This window comes from Ranitomeya variabilis, chromosome 5 (assembly GCF_051348905.1).
Source record: "Ranitomeya variabilis isolate aRanVar5 chromosome 5, aRanVar5.hap1, whole genome shotgun sequence".
NCBI classification, from domain to species: domain Eukaryota; kingdom Metazoa; phylum Chordata; class Amphibia; order Anura; family Dendrobatidae; genus Ranitomeya; species Ranitomeya variabilis.
In genome coordinates, this window is record NC_135236.1 from 673,688,549 (window position 1) to 673,708,271 (window position 19,723).

At 45.8% G+C, this 19,723-nt stretch overlaps 1 protein-coding gene across 6 annotated transcripts in view; it reads left to right on the forward strand.

The window, feature by feature from the left end:
* Positions 1-748: 748 nt before the first annotated feature.
* The window catches only part of LOC143776956 (aldo-keto reductase family 1 member C1-like), a 69,786-nt gene continuing 50,811 nt past the window's right edge, over positions 749-19,723 (forward strand). For 3 of the 6 annotated variants that reach the window (XM_077266835.1, XM_077266834.1, XM_077266833.1), the window contains exons 1-6: positions 752-962; positions 1,137-1,310; positions 1,397-1,513; positions 1,609-1,686; positions 1,806-1,928; positions 2,588-2,697. In XM_077266835.1, the coding sequence (XP_077122950.1) occupies positions 879-962; positions 1,137-1,310; positions 1,397-1,513; positions 1,609-1,686; positions 1,806-1,928; positions 2,588-2,697 (686 nt within the window). In that variant the 5' untranslated portion in view covers positions 752-878. Of the gene's footprint in view, positions 963-1,136; positions 1,311-1,396; positions 1,514-1,608; positions 1,687-1,805; positions 1,929-2,587; positions 2,698-19,723 lie in introns of all 6 variants that reach the window. The other 3 variants (XR_013215953.1, XM_077266830.1, XM_077266832.1) reach the window with 3 other exon arrangements.

Here is a 19,723-nt window from a genome sequence, read left to right on the forward strand (position 1 = left end):
TTATTAATGTTAATCCCGTGTAATCGACACTTGTGATCCCAGTTGACGATTTTGTTTATTTTACACTCGAGATCACGAATATTATGTTTTACACTTGGGATCCTGGATGACAATTTAGTCTGATCACCACTGAAGATAAGGATTGTTAATCCAGCCCGATTACACAGTTGATCTCGAACAATGATCTGGTCTGATCGATACTCATGATGGTGAATATTAGTCCTGTCTGATCGACATCTGGGATCATGAATATTATTAACAATCAGGATTATAGATGATCCAATCTGATCGACAATTGGAAACATCAACATTGATCTTGTCTGATCGATTCTCACAATCATGAATGTTGATCTTGTCTGAACCCACAGCAGGGATTACAAATTTGGAATCAGTCTGATCGGCTGTATAGATCATGATTATTATGATCGACAATCGAGATTTCTGGATGATGATTCGTTGTGATTAACACTAGTTATCATTAAAGTTTATCCTTTCTAATTGATCCTTGTGATCCTGGTTGGTGATCCGGTCTGATTGACACTCTGGATCAAGTTGTTCCCGTTTGATGCTTACCTGGGGTCAGGAGGAAACTTTTCCCCTTTAAGGGCAAATTCTCTCATGCTTTATGTTTTTTTTTCTAGTTTACTTCTGATGAAACAATCAGGAAGACACAGCCTTCTGCAGTTTCTCTGTGACCTTTCCCTTCATTTTTACCATCACATATATTTATGTAGCTACTAAGCAATGACGCTGCAGAATCTCTGCCGAATAGGCGTCCGCCTTCACTGACCTATAGGACGAGCTGTACGGTTGGGGAAGGACTAGATAAAATACAGATAGCAGCTTGTGCACTGCGAGACACTGGGACACATTGCACCATGGCTCTGAAGCCGGACTCGTATGTGGTGCTGAACGATGGGAATAAAATGCCGGTGATCGGATTTGGCACTGGGGCGGACACGGTGAGTGCATCAGACATAAAGTAGTGGCTGCGCCACTGAATCCAAACCAAAGCGGCATTACTGCTGGTCTCTCACCACCGCAATGTTTCTTTATTTGAGACACCGTGCCATCACCCCATGTTCCATTTACCCCACAGGGAAACAATGAGATTTATAAAAATTGCATCTTATTAGGCTAAGTACACTTTGGAACAGGCTTGTGAGAGCACCAAGGTCGCCATTGACGCTGGATACCGCCACATCGACTGCGCCTTTTTATACAGGAATGAGGTCCAGGTCGGCCAAGCCATTAGATCAAAGATTGCGGATGGGACTGTGAAGAGGGAAGACATATTTTACACTGGGAAGGTGACCAATCAAAATATTCTTTTCACTTTAACATGACCACTGGGTGGCGATGACGAGCTGTTACAGGTTTTTAATTTATTCTGCAGCTTTGGGGCAATAACCACACACCTGAGAGGGTCCGACTGGGGCTGGAGAAATCTCTGAAGGATCTGCAGCTGGATTACATGGATCTCTTCCTGATCCACACCCCTGTGGAGTTCAAGGTTTGTAGATATATGTGTGGATCGGCCGCAGCTCCCAAACACAGATCAGAGCAGAAGACATTATATGTGTGAAATCTATTTTTTTCCCCCTCCAGCCCGGAGATGATCCCTTTCCCACAGATGGAAATGGGAAATTGGTTTTTCACAACACAGATATCCGAGAAACATGGAAGGTAAAATATATGAAAGATTATGGGTGACTCCGATGAGAATGACTTCTCCTCCTCCATGCGGGGTAAGATTCCCATTCTCAGATTGAGTAGCTCCCTGATTATCTTACCATAACCTCTAGGCTATGGAAGCGTGCAGAGACGCCGGCCTCGTCCGATCCATCGGAGTCTCCAATTTTAACCACCGGCAACTGGAGCTGATTCTCAACATGCCAGGACTCAAGTACAAACCAGTGTGTAACCAGGTACATATCACCGACCAGTAAGGATCTATCACACATAAATATCCTAAGAAATTAGAAAAACTTGTAATTAAAAAAAAACCCAGAGACATTCTTCCCTATAGGTTGTGTGTGGTATATATATATATATATATATATATATATATAACCCATAGACAGTTGTGGAGCCAAGTTGTAACATGTTGTTTAGAGTGAAACATTCTTTAAATTATTGCATCTTATCCACACTATTAAGCTATGTGCACACGTTCAGGATTTCTTGCAGAAAATTCCTGAGAAAAAACTGAAATTTTCTGCAAGAAATCTGCAAGAAATCTGAATGCGTTTTTTGCCGCGGTTTTGACGCATTTTTGAAGCGTTTTTGGTGCGTTTTTTTTCCGGACATTTCCCAATGCATTTTATAGTGGGAAATCCGCAAAAAACCCAGCAAAATTAATGAACATGCTGCGTTTTTTACCGCGATGCGTTTTTTTCTCGGAAAAAAACGCATCATGTGCACAAAACATGCAGAATTCATTCTAAATGATGGGATGCATATTGTATGCTTTTTTTTGCGGTTTAATAGCGTTTTTATCGTGAAAAAACGCAAAAAAAATGCAAAAAATCAGCAACGTGTGCACACAGCCTTATATATAGTAATGAGCCATTATATCTCTACACAGGTAGAATGTCACATATTCCTCAATCAGAGCAAATTACTGGAGTTCTGCAAATCTCATGATATCGTGCTGGTCGGATTCAGTGTACTGGGGTCCAGCAGAGTAGAGGGCTGGTAAGAACAAGAACATTGTTTTATTACATGTGATGAGGTCCAAGAAAAAAGGCAAATATAATAATATTATTGCAATAATACTGCCCCCTATGAACAAGAATACAACCACTATAATACTACCCCCTATATACAAGAATATAACTACTATATTACTGCCCCTATGTACAAGAATATAACTACTATAATACTGCCCCTATGTACAAGGATATAACTACTATAATACTGCTCCTATGTACAGGAATATAACTACTATAATACTGCTCCCTATATACAAGAATATAACTACTATAATACTGCCTCTATGTACAAGGATATAACTACTATAATACTGCTCCTATGTACAGGAATATAACTACTATAATACTGCTCCCTATATACAAGAATATAACTACTATAATACTGCCCCTATGTACAAGGATATAACTACTATAATACTGCCCCTATGTACAAGAATATAACTACTATAATACTGCTCCTATGTATAAGAATATAACTACTATAATAATGCCCCATGTACAAAAATATAACTACTATAATACTGCTCCCTATGTACAAGAATATAACTACTATAATACTGCTCCTATGTACAAGAATATAAGTACTATAATTCTGCTCCCTATATACAAGAATATAACTACTATAATACTGCTCCTATGTACAAGAATATAAGTACTATAATTCTGCTCCCTATGTACAAGAATATAACTACTATAATACTGCTCCTATGTACAAGAATATAACTACTATAATACTCCTATGTACAACAATATAACTACTATAATACTGCCCCTATGTACAAGAATATAACTACTACAATAATGCCCCTATGTACAAGAATATAGCTACTATAATACTGTTCCTATGTACAAGAATATAACTACTATAATACTGCCCCTATGTACAAGAATTTAACTACTATCATACTGCCCCTATGTACAAGAATATAACTACTATAATACTGCTCCCTATGTACAAGAATAGAACTACTATCATACTGCCCCTATGTACAAGAATATAACTACTATAATACTGCTCCTATGTACAAGGATATAACTACTATAATACTGCTCCTATGTACAAGAATATAACTACTATAATACTGCTCCTATGTACAAGAATAGAACTATAATACTGCCCCTATGTACAAGAATATAACTACTATAATACTGCTCCTATGTACAAGAATAGAACTACTATAATACTGCCCCTATGTACAAGAATATAACTACTATAGTACTGCCCCTATGTACAAGAATATAACTACTATAATACTGCTCCTATGTACAAGGATAGAACTACTATAATACTGCCCCTATGTACAAGAATATAACTACAATAATACTGCTCCTGTGTACAAGAATATACCTACTATAATACTGCTCCTATGTACAAGAATTTAACTACTATAATACTGCCCTTATGTACAAGAATATAACTACTATAATACTGCTCCTATGTACAAGAATAGAACTACTATAATAATGCCCCTATGTACAAGAATAGAACTACTATAATAATGCCCCTATGTACAAGAATATAACTACTATAATACTGCCCCTATATACAAGAATATAACTACTATAATACTGCTCCTATGTACAAGAATATAACTACTATAATACTGCTCCCTATGTACAAGAATATAACTACTATAATATTGCCCCTATATACAAGAATATAACTACTATAATACTGCCCCCTATGTACAAGAATATAACTACTATAATACTGCCCCAATGTACAAGAATATAACTACTATAATACTGCCCCCTATATACAAGAATATAACTACTATAATACTGCCCCCTATGTACAAGAATATAACTACTATAATACTGCCCCCTATATACAAGAATATAACTACTATAATACTGTCCCTATGTACAAGAATATAACTACTATAATACTGCCCCTATATACAAGAATATAACTACTATAATACTGCCCCTATGTACAAGAATATAACTACTATAATACTGCTCCCTATGTACAAGAATATAACTACTATAATACTGCCCCTATGTACAAGAATATAACTACTATAATACTGCCCCTATATACAAGAATATAACTACTATAATACTGCTCCCTATGTACAAGAATATAACTACTATAATACTGCCCCTATGTACAAGAATATAACTACTATAATACTGCCCCTATATACAAGAATATAACTACTATAATACTGCCCCCTATGTACAAGAATATAACTACTATAATACTGCCCCTATATACAAGAATATAACTACTATAATACTGTCCCCTATGTACAAGAATATAACTACTATAATACTGCTCCTATGTACAAGAATATAACTACTATAATACTGCCCCTATGTACAAGAATATAACTACTATAATACTGCCCCTATGTACAAGAATATAACTACTTTAATACTGCCCCTATGTACAAGAATATAACTACTATAATACTGCCCCTATATACAAGAATATAACTACTATAATAATGTCCCCTATGTACAAGAATATAACTACTATAATACTGCTCCTATGTACAAGAATATAACTACTATAATACTGCCCATATGTACAAGAATATAACTACTATAATACTGCCCCTATGTACAAGAATATAACTACTATAATACTGCCTCTTAGGCTACGTTCACATTTGCGTTGTGCGATGTTGCGTCGGAGACGCAACGCACAACGCAAACAAAAACGCAACAAAACGCACGCAAAAACGCTGTGTTTTGCGACGCATGCGTCCTTTTTTGCTGAAATTTGGACGCAAAAAAAATGCAACATGCTGCGTTTTCTGCGCCCAACGCTTGCGGCCAAAAAAACGCATGCGTCGCAAAACGCAGCACAACGCATGTCCATGCGCCCCCATGTTAAATATAGGGGTGCATGACGCATGCGGCGACGCAGCGGCGCCCGACGCTGCGTCGCACAACGCTAATGTGAACGTAGCCTTAGCTGTGAGGATGTGTCTCAGCAGTTCTCCTCATGTCTGAAGTAAGTTCGGGGAGGGGCCACCCTGGGCAGGAGAACCTCCCCAAGCAAGACCCAGGCTTCTCGGCTTACACTGGGAGAAAGCTCCCAGGTTCCTTCTAATTGGAATACACATCCCAGAGCCGCCATTAAGCAATGTAAAACAACAAACCAAAGCTTCATAGCTTTCATGAAGGAAGAAAGCAGAGTGAATGTGAGTAAAGTTATGGAAGATTCACCAGTTCCAGTGACAAGAAGGAAACCTGAGGTAAATGTGTCAGTAAAGAAATGCAGCAAAGCCCAAGTTCCAGTAATTCCCCAAAGGAAATTTCTGTCAGTAAACAGCCCCAGCCTGGTACAGAGAAGGTGAGGCAGACGCCAATACTGACCTCAGATGAGCCGGACATCTCTGGAGAGGCAGACATGGCAGGAAAACCTGCAGCAGCGAGACATGGTGACCGGTAGGGCGCGATCAGGACGCACAAGGTCGCAGGTGGGTGGCAGCAGTAAAAGTGCTGTGGAGACCGGAGCCAGCGGTGACACTATAAAGTCATCTGTGGTAAAACCAAAGGAGACTTCTGCATTCAAACACCCAGAGCCATTGTCCAAGCCAACACCTGAGAGGGAGACGGTGCGTGCACCAGAGCTGCAGCTGGCGGAGGAGATACCGGCCCTGGTGAAGAAGATGGGGGAGTTACAGGAGCACAAACAAATGCTGCAAATGGAGACTGAGGTGATCTGTATACTAAAGGCCGCTCATCCTGACAGGAAAACTGTGAGTGATCACAGACTTTACTCACTGGGTGAGAAGCCGGCCAATGTGGTCAGGGACATAGACTGTATCCTGGGGAGGATGGGGCCCCTGGCAGAGACCTACAGGGACATAGATTGTATCCTGGAGAGGATGGGGCCCCTGGCAGAGACCTACAGGGAACTAGACTGTATCCTGGGGAGGATGGGGCCCCTGGCAGAGACCTACAGGGACATAGATTGTATCCTGGGGAGAATGGGGCCCCTGGCAGAGACCTACAGGGACATAGATTGTATCCTGGAGAGGATGGGGCCCCTGGCAGAGACCTACAGGGAACTAGACTGTATCCTGGGGAGGATGGGGCCCCTGGCAGAGACCTACAGGGACATAGATTGTATCCTGGGGAGAATGGGGCCCCTGGCAGAGACCTACAGGGACATAGACTGTATCCTGGGGAGGATGAGGCCCCTGGCAGAGACCTACAGAGACATAGACTGTATCCTGGGGAGGATGGGGCCCCTGGCACCGACCTACAGGGAACTAGACTGTATCCTGGGGAGGATGGGGCCCCTGGCAGAGACCTACAGGGACATAGTCTGTATCCTGGAGAGGATGGGGCCCCTGGCAGAGACCTACAGGGACCTAGCCTGTATCCTGGGGAGGATGGGGCCCCTGGCAGAGACCTACAGGGACATAGTCTGTATCCTGGAGAGGATGGGGCCCCTGGCAGAGACCTACAGGGACCTAGACTGTATCGTGGGGAGGATGGGCCCCCTGGCAGAGACCAGCAGAGACATAGACTGTATCCTGGGGAGGATGGGGCCCCTTGCAGAGAACTACAGGGACCTAGACTGTATCCTGGAGAGGATGGGGCCCCTGGCAGAGACCTACAGGGACATAGACTGTATCCTGGGGAGGATGGGGCCCCTGGCAGATACCTGCAGGGACATAGACTTTATCCTGGGGAGGATGGGGCCCCTGGCAGTGACCTACAGGGACATAGACTGTATCTTGGAGAGGATGGGGCCCCTGGCAGTGACCTATAGGGACATAGACTGTATCCTGGAGAGGATGGGCCCCCTGGCAGAGATCTACAGGGACATAGACTGTATCCTGGAGAGGATGGGGCCCCTGACAGTGACCTACAGGGACATAGACTGTATCCTGGGGAGGATGGGGCCTCTAGCAGAGACCTACAGGGACATAGACTGAATCCTGGGGAGGATCGGGCCCCTGGGAGAGACCTACAGGAACAAAGACTGTATCCTGGGGAGGATGGTGCCCCTGGCAGAGACCTACAGGGACATAGACTGTATCCTGGGGAGGATGGGGCCCCTGGGAGAGACCTACAGGAACAAAGACTGTATCCTGGGGAGGATGGTGCCCCTGGCAGAGACCTACAGGGACATAGACTGTATCCTGGGGAGGATGGGGCCCCTGGGAGAGACCTACAGGGACATAGACTGTATCCTGGGGAGGATGGGGCCCCTGGCAGAGACCTACAGGGACATAGACTGTATTCTGGGGAGGATGGCGCCCCTGGCAGCGACCTGCAGGGACATAGACTGTATCCTGGAGAGGATGGGTCCCCTGACAGAGACCTACAGGAACATACACTGTATCCTGGAGAGTATGGGGCCCCTGGCAGAGACCTACAGGAACATACACTGTATCCTGGAGAGTAGGGTTGAGCGAAACGGTTCGGCCATTTTCAGAAGTCGCCGACTTTTGGCAAAGTCGGGTTTCATGAAACCCGACCCGACCCCTGTGTGGGGTCGGCCATGAAGTCGGCGATCTTCTGAATCTGGTATCGGAATTCCGATACCGAGTTCCGATATGTTTGCGATATCGGGAATCGGTATCGGAATCCATATTTAAGTGTAAAATAAAGAATCAAAATAAAAAATATTGATATACTCACCCTCGGACGCGCCCTGGTACTAACCGGCAGCCTTCCTTCCTAAGAATGAGCGCGTGAATGACCTGCGGTGACGTCGCGGCTTGTGATTGGTCACGTGAGCGGTCACATGGGCGGTCACGCAACCAATCACAAGCCGCGACGTCATCTAAGGTCCTTTACGCGCTCATTCTTAGGAAGGAAGGCTGCCGGAAAGAAGCCGAGGGTGAGTATATTCCTATTAGGTATATACTCACCCTCGGACGCGCCCTGCTTCTTTCCGGCAGCCTTCCTTCCTAAGAATGAGCGCGTGAAGGACCTTAGATGACGTCGCGGCTTGTGATTGGTCGCGTGACCGCCCATGTGACCACTCACGCGACCAATCACAAGCCGCGACGTCACCGCAGGTCATTCACGCGCTCATTCTTAGGAAGGAAGACTGCCGGTTAGTACCAGGGCGCGTCCGAGGGTGAGTATATCAATATTTTTTATTTTGATTCTTTATTTTACACATTAATATGGATCCCAGGGCCTGAAGGAGAGTTTCCTCTCCTTCAGACCCTGGGAACCATAGTATCTCATTGCACTGCATTGGGTTTCGTGTTTCGGCCGACCCCGACTTTTTTATAGGATCGGCCGATTTCACTCGACCCGACTTTTGAGAAAGTTGGGTTTTGTGAAACCCGACCCGATCCTATAAAAATAAAAGTCGCTCAACCCTACTGGAGAGGATGGGGCCCCTGGCAGAGACCTGTGCAGCACCCCAGAGTCCTGGTTGCTGCAGTAATGTCATTCTTCCACCAGGGGGAGTGATATTACGTCTGAAGGTAATAAAGGAGTTCATCCTTCCAGGTATCACAAAACATACACTACACTTCACACTCCAATCCACCAGGGGGAGCCATGCTCCTATCTAGTAGGGCACTCCTCACAGAAGGGTAAAACTGGTGGTTTGGATAGAAAGTTAGTCAGACGCTGTCTGGGTTTGACCCAGTGAGTACCTGTCAGGCAGACAGGGGGAGAAGGAGGAACATCTGGGCTGCAGACAGAGGGTCCCTGTCAGGGGTGGGATCCTGACAGAGGCCTAGCGAGATAGAAAGCTACGGAGCTGCGCCTGCCCCACGTGCGGCAGCATCCTAAGAAAGGACACGAAGAGAACTGTGTTGTAGAGGGTGAGAAAGAAATCACAGCACTAGGAGAAAACACCGGGAGGAGTTCTGCCCTGTAAAGGCTGCCTCCTTCTGAGGCGCGTAGCCGGTGGCCGGAACACTGAGGGAGTAATTGACTCTACGCTTTACTTCAGAGCCCGGCATGACAGTCAATTCCAAGTTGGCTGCCCGACCTTAATACCTAAAAAGACACGGTGGCAAATTGTGGGGGTCGGGGCGTCTCTAGGGTCCCTATAAACAAGCCTCAGGCCATCAGTCATACGGGTTTGTCCTATCCATACCATCTGGGGGACAGAGAGGAAGACATCTAAAACATCCACGAAAGTTGTGAGGACCTTACCGAGTTGCTCAGCAGGGAAGTACTACAACACACAGGCGCTAGTAGGAAGGCTACTGATTTCCACCTGGAAAAGGGGACTCTGGATTTGCCTTCGGACCGGCTGGACTCTGCCTACCCTGTGGTCTGTACCTGTCACGGGAGAGCTAGGTAGGAAAGAGCTAATAACCGGGGCCCCTGCGATTTCCCTCAGACTAGGGAAACCCCGACTGACCCTCTCCCAGAGTTTACACTGATGGTGTGTATGTCTGGGCCTCCACCCTCGCCCTATCTCCTGTTTCAACCCTAGGCTGAAACCACAACCCACCACCCAGTGAAGAGACCACACTCCAATACCCACAGTTAGCACAGACAAGGATAACGGAAAAATAAGCACCACGCCGCAGTCACTCAGGAATACACTATAAGTGCAAAGGGCAAAACAAATACAAATATGGGAAGGAGAAAATAAGACAAAGGGAAATACACCACCAGCAATGATACTCCAACTACTAGCTCACCACTCCAGACCGAGATAACCACGCACAAGACAGAAGCTATAATCGGCGACGCCCAATGTTCAGGAGAACTATGTAAAGGCAGTGGGCATGGCCCAGCTTCCAATCCGAGCACCAGGTAAATTAACCCCGGACCAGCTAGATAAAATCTAGCCGACGCCAATGAGCGCATAGTGGACAAAAGCGGAATTACCGCTGTCTGTCGAACGACCTGGTCTGAACAGCGTCCGACATGACAGTACCCCGCCTTCTACGAGGGACCCCAGGGCCCTCACGGCTTATAGGACCCAGCTTGTCCGGATGGCGGCGATGAAAAAACCTGACCAGCTGATCCGCATGAACGTCCGAGGCTGGTACCCAGGACCTCTCCTCAGGCCCGTAACCACGACAGTGTACCAAGTACTGTAAAGTGCGGCGTATTACACGAGAGTCAATCACCTTGGAGACTTCAAATTCCAAATTACCATCCACCAAGACTGGAGAAGGCATTGGTGTCGCGTCCACAAGACCCACCACCTTCTTTAACAACGATCTGTGGAACACGTTGTGTATTTTATACACCATAGGAAGCTCCAACCGGTACGCTACTGTGTTAATGACAGCGGTGACCCTAAATGGACCAATAAACCGTGGACCCAATTTAAGGGATGGTATTTTGAGTCTTATGTTTTTTGTGGATAACCACACCCAGTCATCCACACTCAGGTCCGGACCTGGCACACACCTACTGTCAGCCACACGTTTGTACCTAGCACCCACACTCAACAGGCGCTGTTTAACTCTCCTCCAGACTGATGATAATTATGCTCCCAACTGGTCTTCCTCCGGGACGCCGGAAGAGCCCCCCTGAGTCAAAGTACAAAATTGAGGATGAAGCCCGTAAACACAAAAAAACGGAGACTCCCCAGATGACTCCTGGCGGTGATTATTGATGGCAAACTCAGCCAAAGGAAGAAACTTCGACCACTCCTCCTGGTTATCCGAAACAAAGCAGCGTAAGTACTGTTCCAAATTTTGGTTCATACGCTCGGTCTGACCATTTGACTGAGGATGAAATGCCGAAGAATGAGACAACTTGATCCCCAGCCGTGAACAAAATGCTTTCCAAAATTTTAACACAAACTGAGACCCCCTATGTCAGACGGAACCCCATGAAGTCTGACCACCTCCTGCACAAATACCTGAGCCAGAGTCTCAGCGTTAGGCAATGAAGGCAAAGACACAAAGTGCAACATTTTTGAGAACCGATCAACAATCACCAAGATGACCGTGTTCCCAGCTGAGGAGGGCAAGTCAGTGATAAAATCCATGGAGATTTCCATCCATGGCTTACTAGGTACCTCGAGAGGAAGTAGTGTGCCAACAGGACGGGAGCGGGGCATCTTAGTCCTAGCGCACGTGGTGCAAGCTGACACGTATGAGACCACGTCCTGTCGGATCTTGGGCCACCAAAACCGACGTGACACCAATCCAAGGTACCCTTAACCCCTGGATGGCCAGCCAGGACAGCATCATGATGCTCCGCCAAAACCTTTAAGCAGAGATGAAGCGGTACAAATGTTTTGTTGATGGGAAGCTCAGATGGTACCTCCTCCTGGGCCTCAGCAATCTCAGCCTCAACCTCGGTGGTGAGAGCCGAAACCACAACACCTTTTTGGAGGATGGGTACTGGATCTTCCTGAGGCTCTCCCCCAGGAAAACACCTGGACAGACCATCCGCCTTAGTGTTTTTAGAACCAGGTCTGTAAGTGACAACAAAGTTGAACCCCGTGAAAAATAATGCCCAGCGAGCCTGCCTGGGAGACAGACGCTTGGCAGACTCCAAATAAAGCAAATTCTTATGGTCGATAATAACAGTAACCTGATGAACCGACCCCTCCAAGAAGTGTCGCCATTCCTCAAAGGCCAATTTGATTGCCAACAATTCTCTGTTGCCGATATCCTAGTTACGTTCGCCGGGCGACAGTTTCTTGGAAAAATAGGCGCATGGACGCAAACCGCTCAAGGATGAGCCTTGTGACAGCACCACCCCCACACCAACCTCAGACGCATCGACTTCTACAACAAAAGGTTTCGATACATCTGGCTGCACAAGAATGGGAGCCGAAACAAACCTGTTCTTAAGAGATTCAAATGCGCACACAGCAGCCTCAGGCCAAACGGAGAAATTGGTACCCTTTTTAGTCATGTCAGTTAGCGGTTTAGCAATGATAGAAAAATCCTTGATAAACTTCCTATAGTAGTTAGAAAACCCAAGGAACCGCTGAAGTGCTTTTAGGTTATCAGGCCGTTCCCAATGCAACACCGCTTGCACCTTAGCAGCGTCCATTTTAAAACCAGAAGCAGACACAATATAGCCCAAGAAAGGCAACTCCTGTACCGAAAATACACATTTCTCCAGTTTTGCATATAGCTTATTCTCTCTGTGAAGCTGTACCACCTGCCTGACATGATCTAAATGAGTATCACGGTCGCAAGAATATATGAGGATGTCATCTAAGTACACAATAACGAATTTCCCCAAAACATGTGAGAACACATCATTTATGAAATGTTGAAACACTGCAGGTGCGTTTGTCAACCCAAATGGCATCACCAAATTTTCAAAATGACCCTCAGGGGTATTAAAAGCCGTCTTCCACTCATCACCTTGACGGACTCTTATAAGGTTGTACGCCCCCCTGAGGTCAAGCTTGGTAAACCACTTAGCACCTGCCACCTGGTTGAACAAATCCGGTATCAATGGCATAGGGTGTGGATCACGAACCGTAATCTGGTTTAACTCCCTGAAATGCAGACACGGCCGTAATCCACCATCTTTCTTCTTAACGAAGAAGAACCCTGCTGCCACTGGTGAGGATGAAGGCCTGATGTGCCCTTTGCTCAAACTTTCAGCAATGTAATCCTTTAGCGCTTGTCTCTCCAGACCGGAGATGTTAGGGTATGTTTCCACATTCAGTTTTGCTTCAGGCTTTGATCAGGATTTTATGCAGGTAAAATCCTGACCAAAACTGCACCTGAGGTCACTGGCAGGTCACCTGCGGTGTACCTGCGTGTTTTGCTCATAGTAGCAACATGCTGCGTTTCGAAAAAACGCACCACGCATGCGTTTTCGCGGCAAAACCGCATGCGTTTTTTAACGCATAGTGGAGTCTGGATTTCATGAAATCCCATCCACTATGCTGTAATATCTGGACGCTGCGTTTTTGACGCTGCGGAAAAACGCAGCGTCAAAAACGCAGCGTTTCCTGAACGTGGAAACATACCCTTAAACATCCTTGCTTTAGGCAATTTGGCCCCTGGTTTAAACCTGATAGTACAGTCATACGAGCGATGTGGTGGCAACTCTGAACAACCCTTCTCAGAGAACACATCCACAAAATCCAGAAGTGACTCAGGAACGCTTGAAGTCACAGCAGAAACACATGTGGCCAAGCAATTCTCCTGACAGAAATCACTCCACTGAATTATGTCCTGAGTTTTCCAGTCAATAACCGGGTTGTGTGTAGACAACCATGGAAAACCCTGAACCAATTGTGCCGGAAGACTCTTGAGCACCTTACATGTAACCTGCTCGAAATGAAGAACCCCAATATGGAGTTTAACCTCAGCCACAAACTCAGTAATCTCCCCCTGTGGGAGAGGAGCAGAATTGATGGTGACCACATGGCTAGGATGAGGCAGTTTTTCGATCTTAAAACCAGCAGTGCGCGCAAACTCCTCATCAATGAGATTTGTGGCAGAACCACTATCCACAAAAACAGTGATTGGCAGCTCTGTTATGAACTATACTTTTGGGCTCCCTCTTGTGGTCACTCGCGGTATGGCTCTTGTATACTCTTTCCCCAGGTTGGTAGTCACCTGGTTCGTTAACACTCTGGGTGTTTCTATTTAAACTTCCTGGAGTCTTAGTCCATTGCCTGGCATCCATGTAATCAGTCCTTGTCTGGTTGCTCTTGTCTACTGGTCCTGATTTTTGTAACATAAGCTAAGTCCTGCTTTCTTGTTTTTTTTGTTATTTGTATTATTCTGTTTTTTGTCCAGCTTGTTCATAATGTGATTCCTGATTTTGCTGGAAGCTCTAAGGAGGCTGATATTCTCCCCCCATACCGTTAGTCGGTACGGGGGTTCTTGGATATTCAGCGTGGATATTTTTGTAGGGTTTTTCGCTGACCACATAAGTCCGCTTTCTATATTTCTGCTATTATTTAGTGGGCCTCTCTTTGCTGAATCTAGTTCATACTTACGTTTGTCCTTTCCTCTTACCTCACCGTTATTATTTGTTGGGGGCCTGTATCTACTTTGGGGTACCTTTCTCTGGAGGCAAGTGAGGTCTGTATTTTCTCTGAAAGGGTTAGTTAGATCTCTGGCTGGCGCGAGACGTCTAGAACCAACGTAGGTACGTTCCCCGGCTGCTATTAGTTGTGGGCTAGGATCAGGTATGTGGTCAGCTCAGTTACCACCTCCCTAAGAGCTAGTTTTTATGTTTGCAGACTTTGCTGAAGACCCTGAGATCCTCTGCCATTAGGATCACAACACAGCTCTCTGCCAGTGACAACAACTTTGGCAGGGAGCATGCACTGAGAAACCATCATGGAGGATATACATAAGCTCAGATTGGACTCCTCCACACCCTCTGAGCTTAGAAGTTTTCCGCCGTTGCGTTTTTCTTTGACAGCAGAGGACAGATATTAATAAAATGACCAGTTTTACCGCAGTAAAAACAGGCTCCCTGCTTCCTGAGTACAGGGGCTCGATGCTTAACATGTGATACCCCTGCGATTTGCATAGGTTCCGTGGGCTCACCTGCAGCAACCTCACGTGAACCTAAACCTTCTCCCACAGGCAGCGTCTCATGATCCCCCTGACGCAAACGGCGATCAATGCAGACAACAAGACTCATAGCGGAATCTAGTGAAGCAGGAGTCTCGTACATCAGGAGGGCTTTTTTAACCCTATCAGAAACTCCCAGAATAAAGTGACTCCGCAGCGCAGGATCATTCCACTGTGTGTCGACCGCCCAGCGGCGAAATTCAGAACAGTAATCCTCTGCAACACGCTCCCCCTGGCGAATAGTGCGTATCTTAGGTTCTGCTAGAGCCATTCTGTCCGGATCGTCGTAAATGTGTCCTAGAGCAGAAAAAAAACTCTCCACAGAGTTAAATGTAGCAGAATCAGATGGCAAAGAAAACGCCCATGCTTGGGGATCCCCGCTTAATAATGACAACACCAGGCCCACACGCTGAGTCTCATTACCTGAGGAGATCGGGCGCATACGGAAATACAGTTTGCAAGCTTCACGAAAAGAAACAAATTTACTGCGTTCCCCAGCAAACTTTTCAGGCAAAGGAAACTTAGGCTCAGAAACTTTACCTGTAACTCCGGCTTGCACATTAGATACTGCTAGTCCCTGTTGCTGCACTGCCCCCCTCAACTCAGTGACCTGTAGGGACAGCGCCTCCAACTAGCGGGTTATGGAAATCATGGGATTCCCGGAAATAATGTTGGCCGATTATAATGTCACGGGAGACCTAGGTACGAAAGAGCTAATAACCCGGGCCCTTGCGATTTCCCTCAGACTAGGGAAACCCTGACTGACCCTCTCCCAGAGTTTACACTGATGGTGTGCATGTCTGGGCCTCCACTCTCACCCTGTCTCCTGTTTCAACCCTAGGCTGAAACCTCCCCCCACCACCCAGTGAAGAGACCACACTCCAATACCCACAGTTAGCACAGAAAAGGATAATGGAAAAATAAGCACCACGCCGCAGTCACTCAGGAATACACTATAAGTGCAAAGGGCAAAACAAATACAAATATGGGAAGGAGAAAATAAGACAAAGGGAAATACACCACCAGCAATGATACTCCAACTACTTCGCTCACCACTCCAGACCGAGATAACCACGCACAAGACAGAAGCTATAATCGGCGACGCCCAATGTTCAGGAGAACTATTTAAAGGCAGTGGGCATTGCCCAGCTTCCAATCTGAGCACCAGGTAAATTAACCCCGGACCAGCTATATAAAATCTTGCCGACACCAATGAGCGCATAGTGGACAAAAGCGGAATTACCGCTGTCTGTCGAACAACCAGGTCTGAACAGCATCCGACATGACAGTACCCTGGACTGTGGATGCTGAAGTCTTCAGTAAACAAGGTAAAGAGACTGCAACCTTGTGTCCTCGTTATTCACTGCGCCTAACATCATCCACCATCACCATCTACACTTCTGGGAAGCCCTGGGGATACACTTCACCTGTGGGAAGGTATACCATCTAGCTGCCATAACATCACCCCAGCGGACCTCTAAGCAACGTCGGTCACCCTGACCGAATACCACAGGTGGCGTCACGAACATTATACAAACTACACCTTTGATTGGATCCCCCTAAAAGGGCCACGGACCGGGTCAGGCCACCGTGACATTCCCCGAACCGAAGGACCCGGTACCGAGTACCCCATTGCCCTTAAAGGTAAGGTACCGCGTTTGTAGATTATTAATAAATCACTGTAATGTAGCATAACATGCTGCTATAACCAAGTTTTAAATGCATGTGAAACAGATTTCGTGTGTTATATGTGTTTAAAGAAGGAACTGGGGGCTGACATCTTGGTTTTGCAGCAGTAGCAGGGCACTAACAGTGTCATTTTACAGCACCCCATGGACATAGGAGACAATAGACCGGCGCTGACCCTATCTATAACATTGGAGAGGCGTTAGCAGTGAGCTGGGCACGCCTCTGTGGGCTACACAACTCACTGCTGTAGGTGTGACTAGCAGCCATTTTATTATAGCCCAGTGCTCTCTGCCCAGCTCCACTTACTCTCTATCACAGGAGAGAAGTGCACTGCCCCTCTGTACTCCAGGCACTGGGCAGACATCCTCTGCCCCTCACACGCTGCCCTGTGTGCTTCTCCTGCTGTGTCTCCGCCTCCCCCCTCACACATATTCACAGCCTGCAGAGAGGAGGTGACACCTGACACCTCTCTCTGCCATACAATGTATCTCTCCCCTCCCTCCACAATGCCTGGCCATTCACTGCAGACCTGGAGCTCCTTCTTATCTTACTGAGGGATGAGTCACAGACAGCTCTGCCCAGACAATGCTGCTCCATACACACCACATAAACTATGGATGCAGAAACTGATGGTGATAGCAGATCACAGGGCAGTCACACACAAAATGGCTCTGCCCTGTGATGCTGCTCTTCATTCTGCCCCAGGGATAATAGACCACCCAAAAGGGGAGGGAAATGCTGATGTCAGCAGTTACTGCCCAGATTTTCCAGCTAAGGCTACTTTCACACTAGCGTTAACTGCATTACGTTTCAAAACGTCTTTTTTCAGAAAAAACGCATCCAGCAAAACTTTTTGCTGGATGCGTTTTTTTCCCATAGACTTGTATTGGCGACGTATGGCGACGGATTGGCATACGTCGTGTACGTTTTACGACGGATGCGTCGAAATTTGGCGACACGTCGTCTCAAAAAAACGTAGATTGTAACGTTTTTTGTCTCCGCCTAAAAAACGTGTCGCGACGCATCCTGCGGCATACGTCGTTGGCTGCAATTGAAGCCTATGAGCGACGGATGCGTCGGGACACGTCGTACGACGCAATACAGCGCTGCAATACGTTTTTTTTACACTGAGCATGCTCAGAACCTGGATTTTGTTGCCAATTGGCCAGACACCCCCAAATCTATATAAACCTGGCCTGGGCCTTCAACCCCACATATGCCTGCAAGACCCAAGACAGAAGACTTCCAGCAAGAGCTAGCCAGCCACAGGACCCCAGCCATAAGACCCCAGCCACAAGACCCCAGCCTGACACAGGAGCCAGCCACAGGAAGGAGCCAGCCACAGGAAGGAGCCAGCCACAGGACTCCAGCCATAAGACCCCAGCCACAATTTTCCAGCCTGACACAGGAGCCAGCCACAGGAAGGAGCCAGCCACGGGACTCCAGCCACAAGACTCCAGCCACCATAGAGCCAGTGTGAGTATTGCAATTTTTGTGTGCATCTGTGTACCTGTGCATTTGTGTGTGTGTATATGAGGTACTGACTACAGAAAGAGCTTAAAACCTGAAGAGGACCTGAGGCCTGCCATCGTCCTGCACCAGCCAGTGCCATGCTAGAGTCCAGATCCACCATGATGCCAGCCACTGTGAAGACCTGCAGCTCCAGCCAAAGGATTGTCAGCCTTTTGTATGTGTGTGTGTGTATGCGTCTTCTGCTTGGGTTCACCTTTCTGCCTTTGTTGTACATATGTGTCTTTGCATAAAGCTTATGTGCGTGCATGTGTATGTGTGTATTTTTGGACGGCTGTGTGCTTTTGTATCATGTGCCTGCACCATATTATGCCTTTGCCAATCTTATGCCTGTTCATGTGGGAGGGTATGTGTCCATGTGCAGGATTGCATCAGGATGTGGTCAGGATTTTCCATCAGTATTTGTACGCCAAAACCAGGAGTGGGTGATAAAAGCAAAAGTGTGCCTGTTTTCGTATGATACTTTACCTAATTTTTACACTCCTGGTTTTGGCTTACAAATACTGATGGGAAATCCTGAGCAAATTCTGAGGCGATCCGGAATGTGGACACATACCATGCATGTTTTTTTGTGTGCGTCTTGTTGATTGCATGTGCATTTGTCCATGCTGTAATTGGTTATTTGCCTTTTTCTGATGTATTGACTGTATAGTGGTCTGTGCAGCATGTGGTTTAAATGTGGTTTTTTTTTTTTTTGTTTTTTTTTTAAATCTGATGTGTTTTTTAAAAAAGTCTAGCGGTCTGCAGCTTGTGGTTTGAATGTGTGAGTGTGGGGTTTTTCTATTTAATAAAAGTGTTGATTTTATTTTAATTAGTTATAACCATTTGCAGTTGAAGTACTTGTATTTAAAATAAAGAGCATGTCAGCTCCTAATTGTGATTTAAAAAAAAAAAGTGAGAAAAAAAAAATAATAATAAAATGTTTATTAAAAAAATGTCCGTAGTATTATTTCATAAAGGTAAATTTAAAAATGGTGTATGTACCAATGGTTACACATGCAATACAGGGTTGGTTGAGGGCTCATTTTTTTAATAAAGGTTAACCTGAAATTTTTTTATTTTTTTTTGGGGGGGGGGGGGGGAGAGAGGTTATTTATTTTAAATAAAATATGTCAAATATATCTTTTCATGGTGTTAACATTAAAAAATTTTATTTTTAGGGACATGGAAATGAATGGTATAACGTGCAACTTTTTGGGGGTTTTTGGGGGTTCACCTGTATGAACATTTCTGACATCATTTTAGTAGGCTGTTTATCATTGAACATTACCTAGTTCAGGGGGTGGTGTCTAACTATAGATCCATTATACATATTAACAGATAAACCAGGACCGCAGCCACTGACCAGCCCACCAGGACCACAGC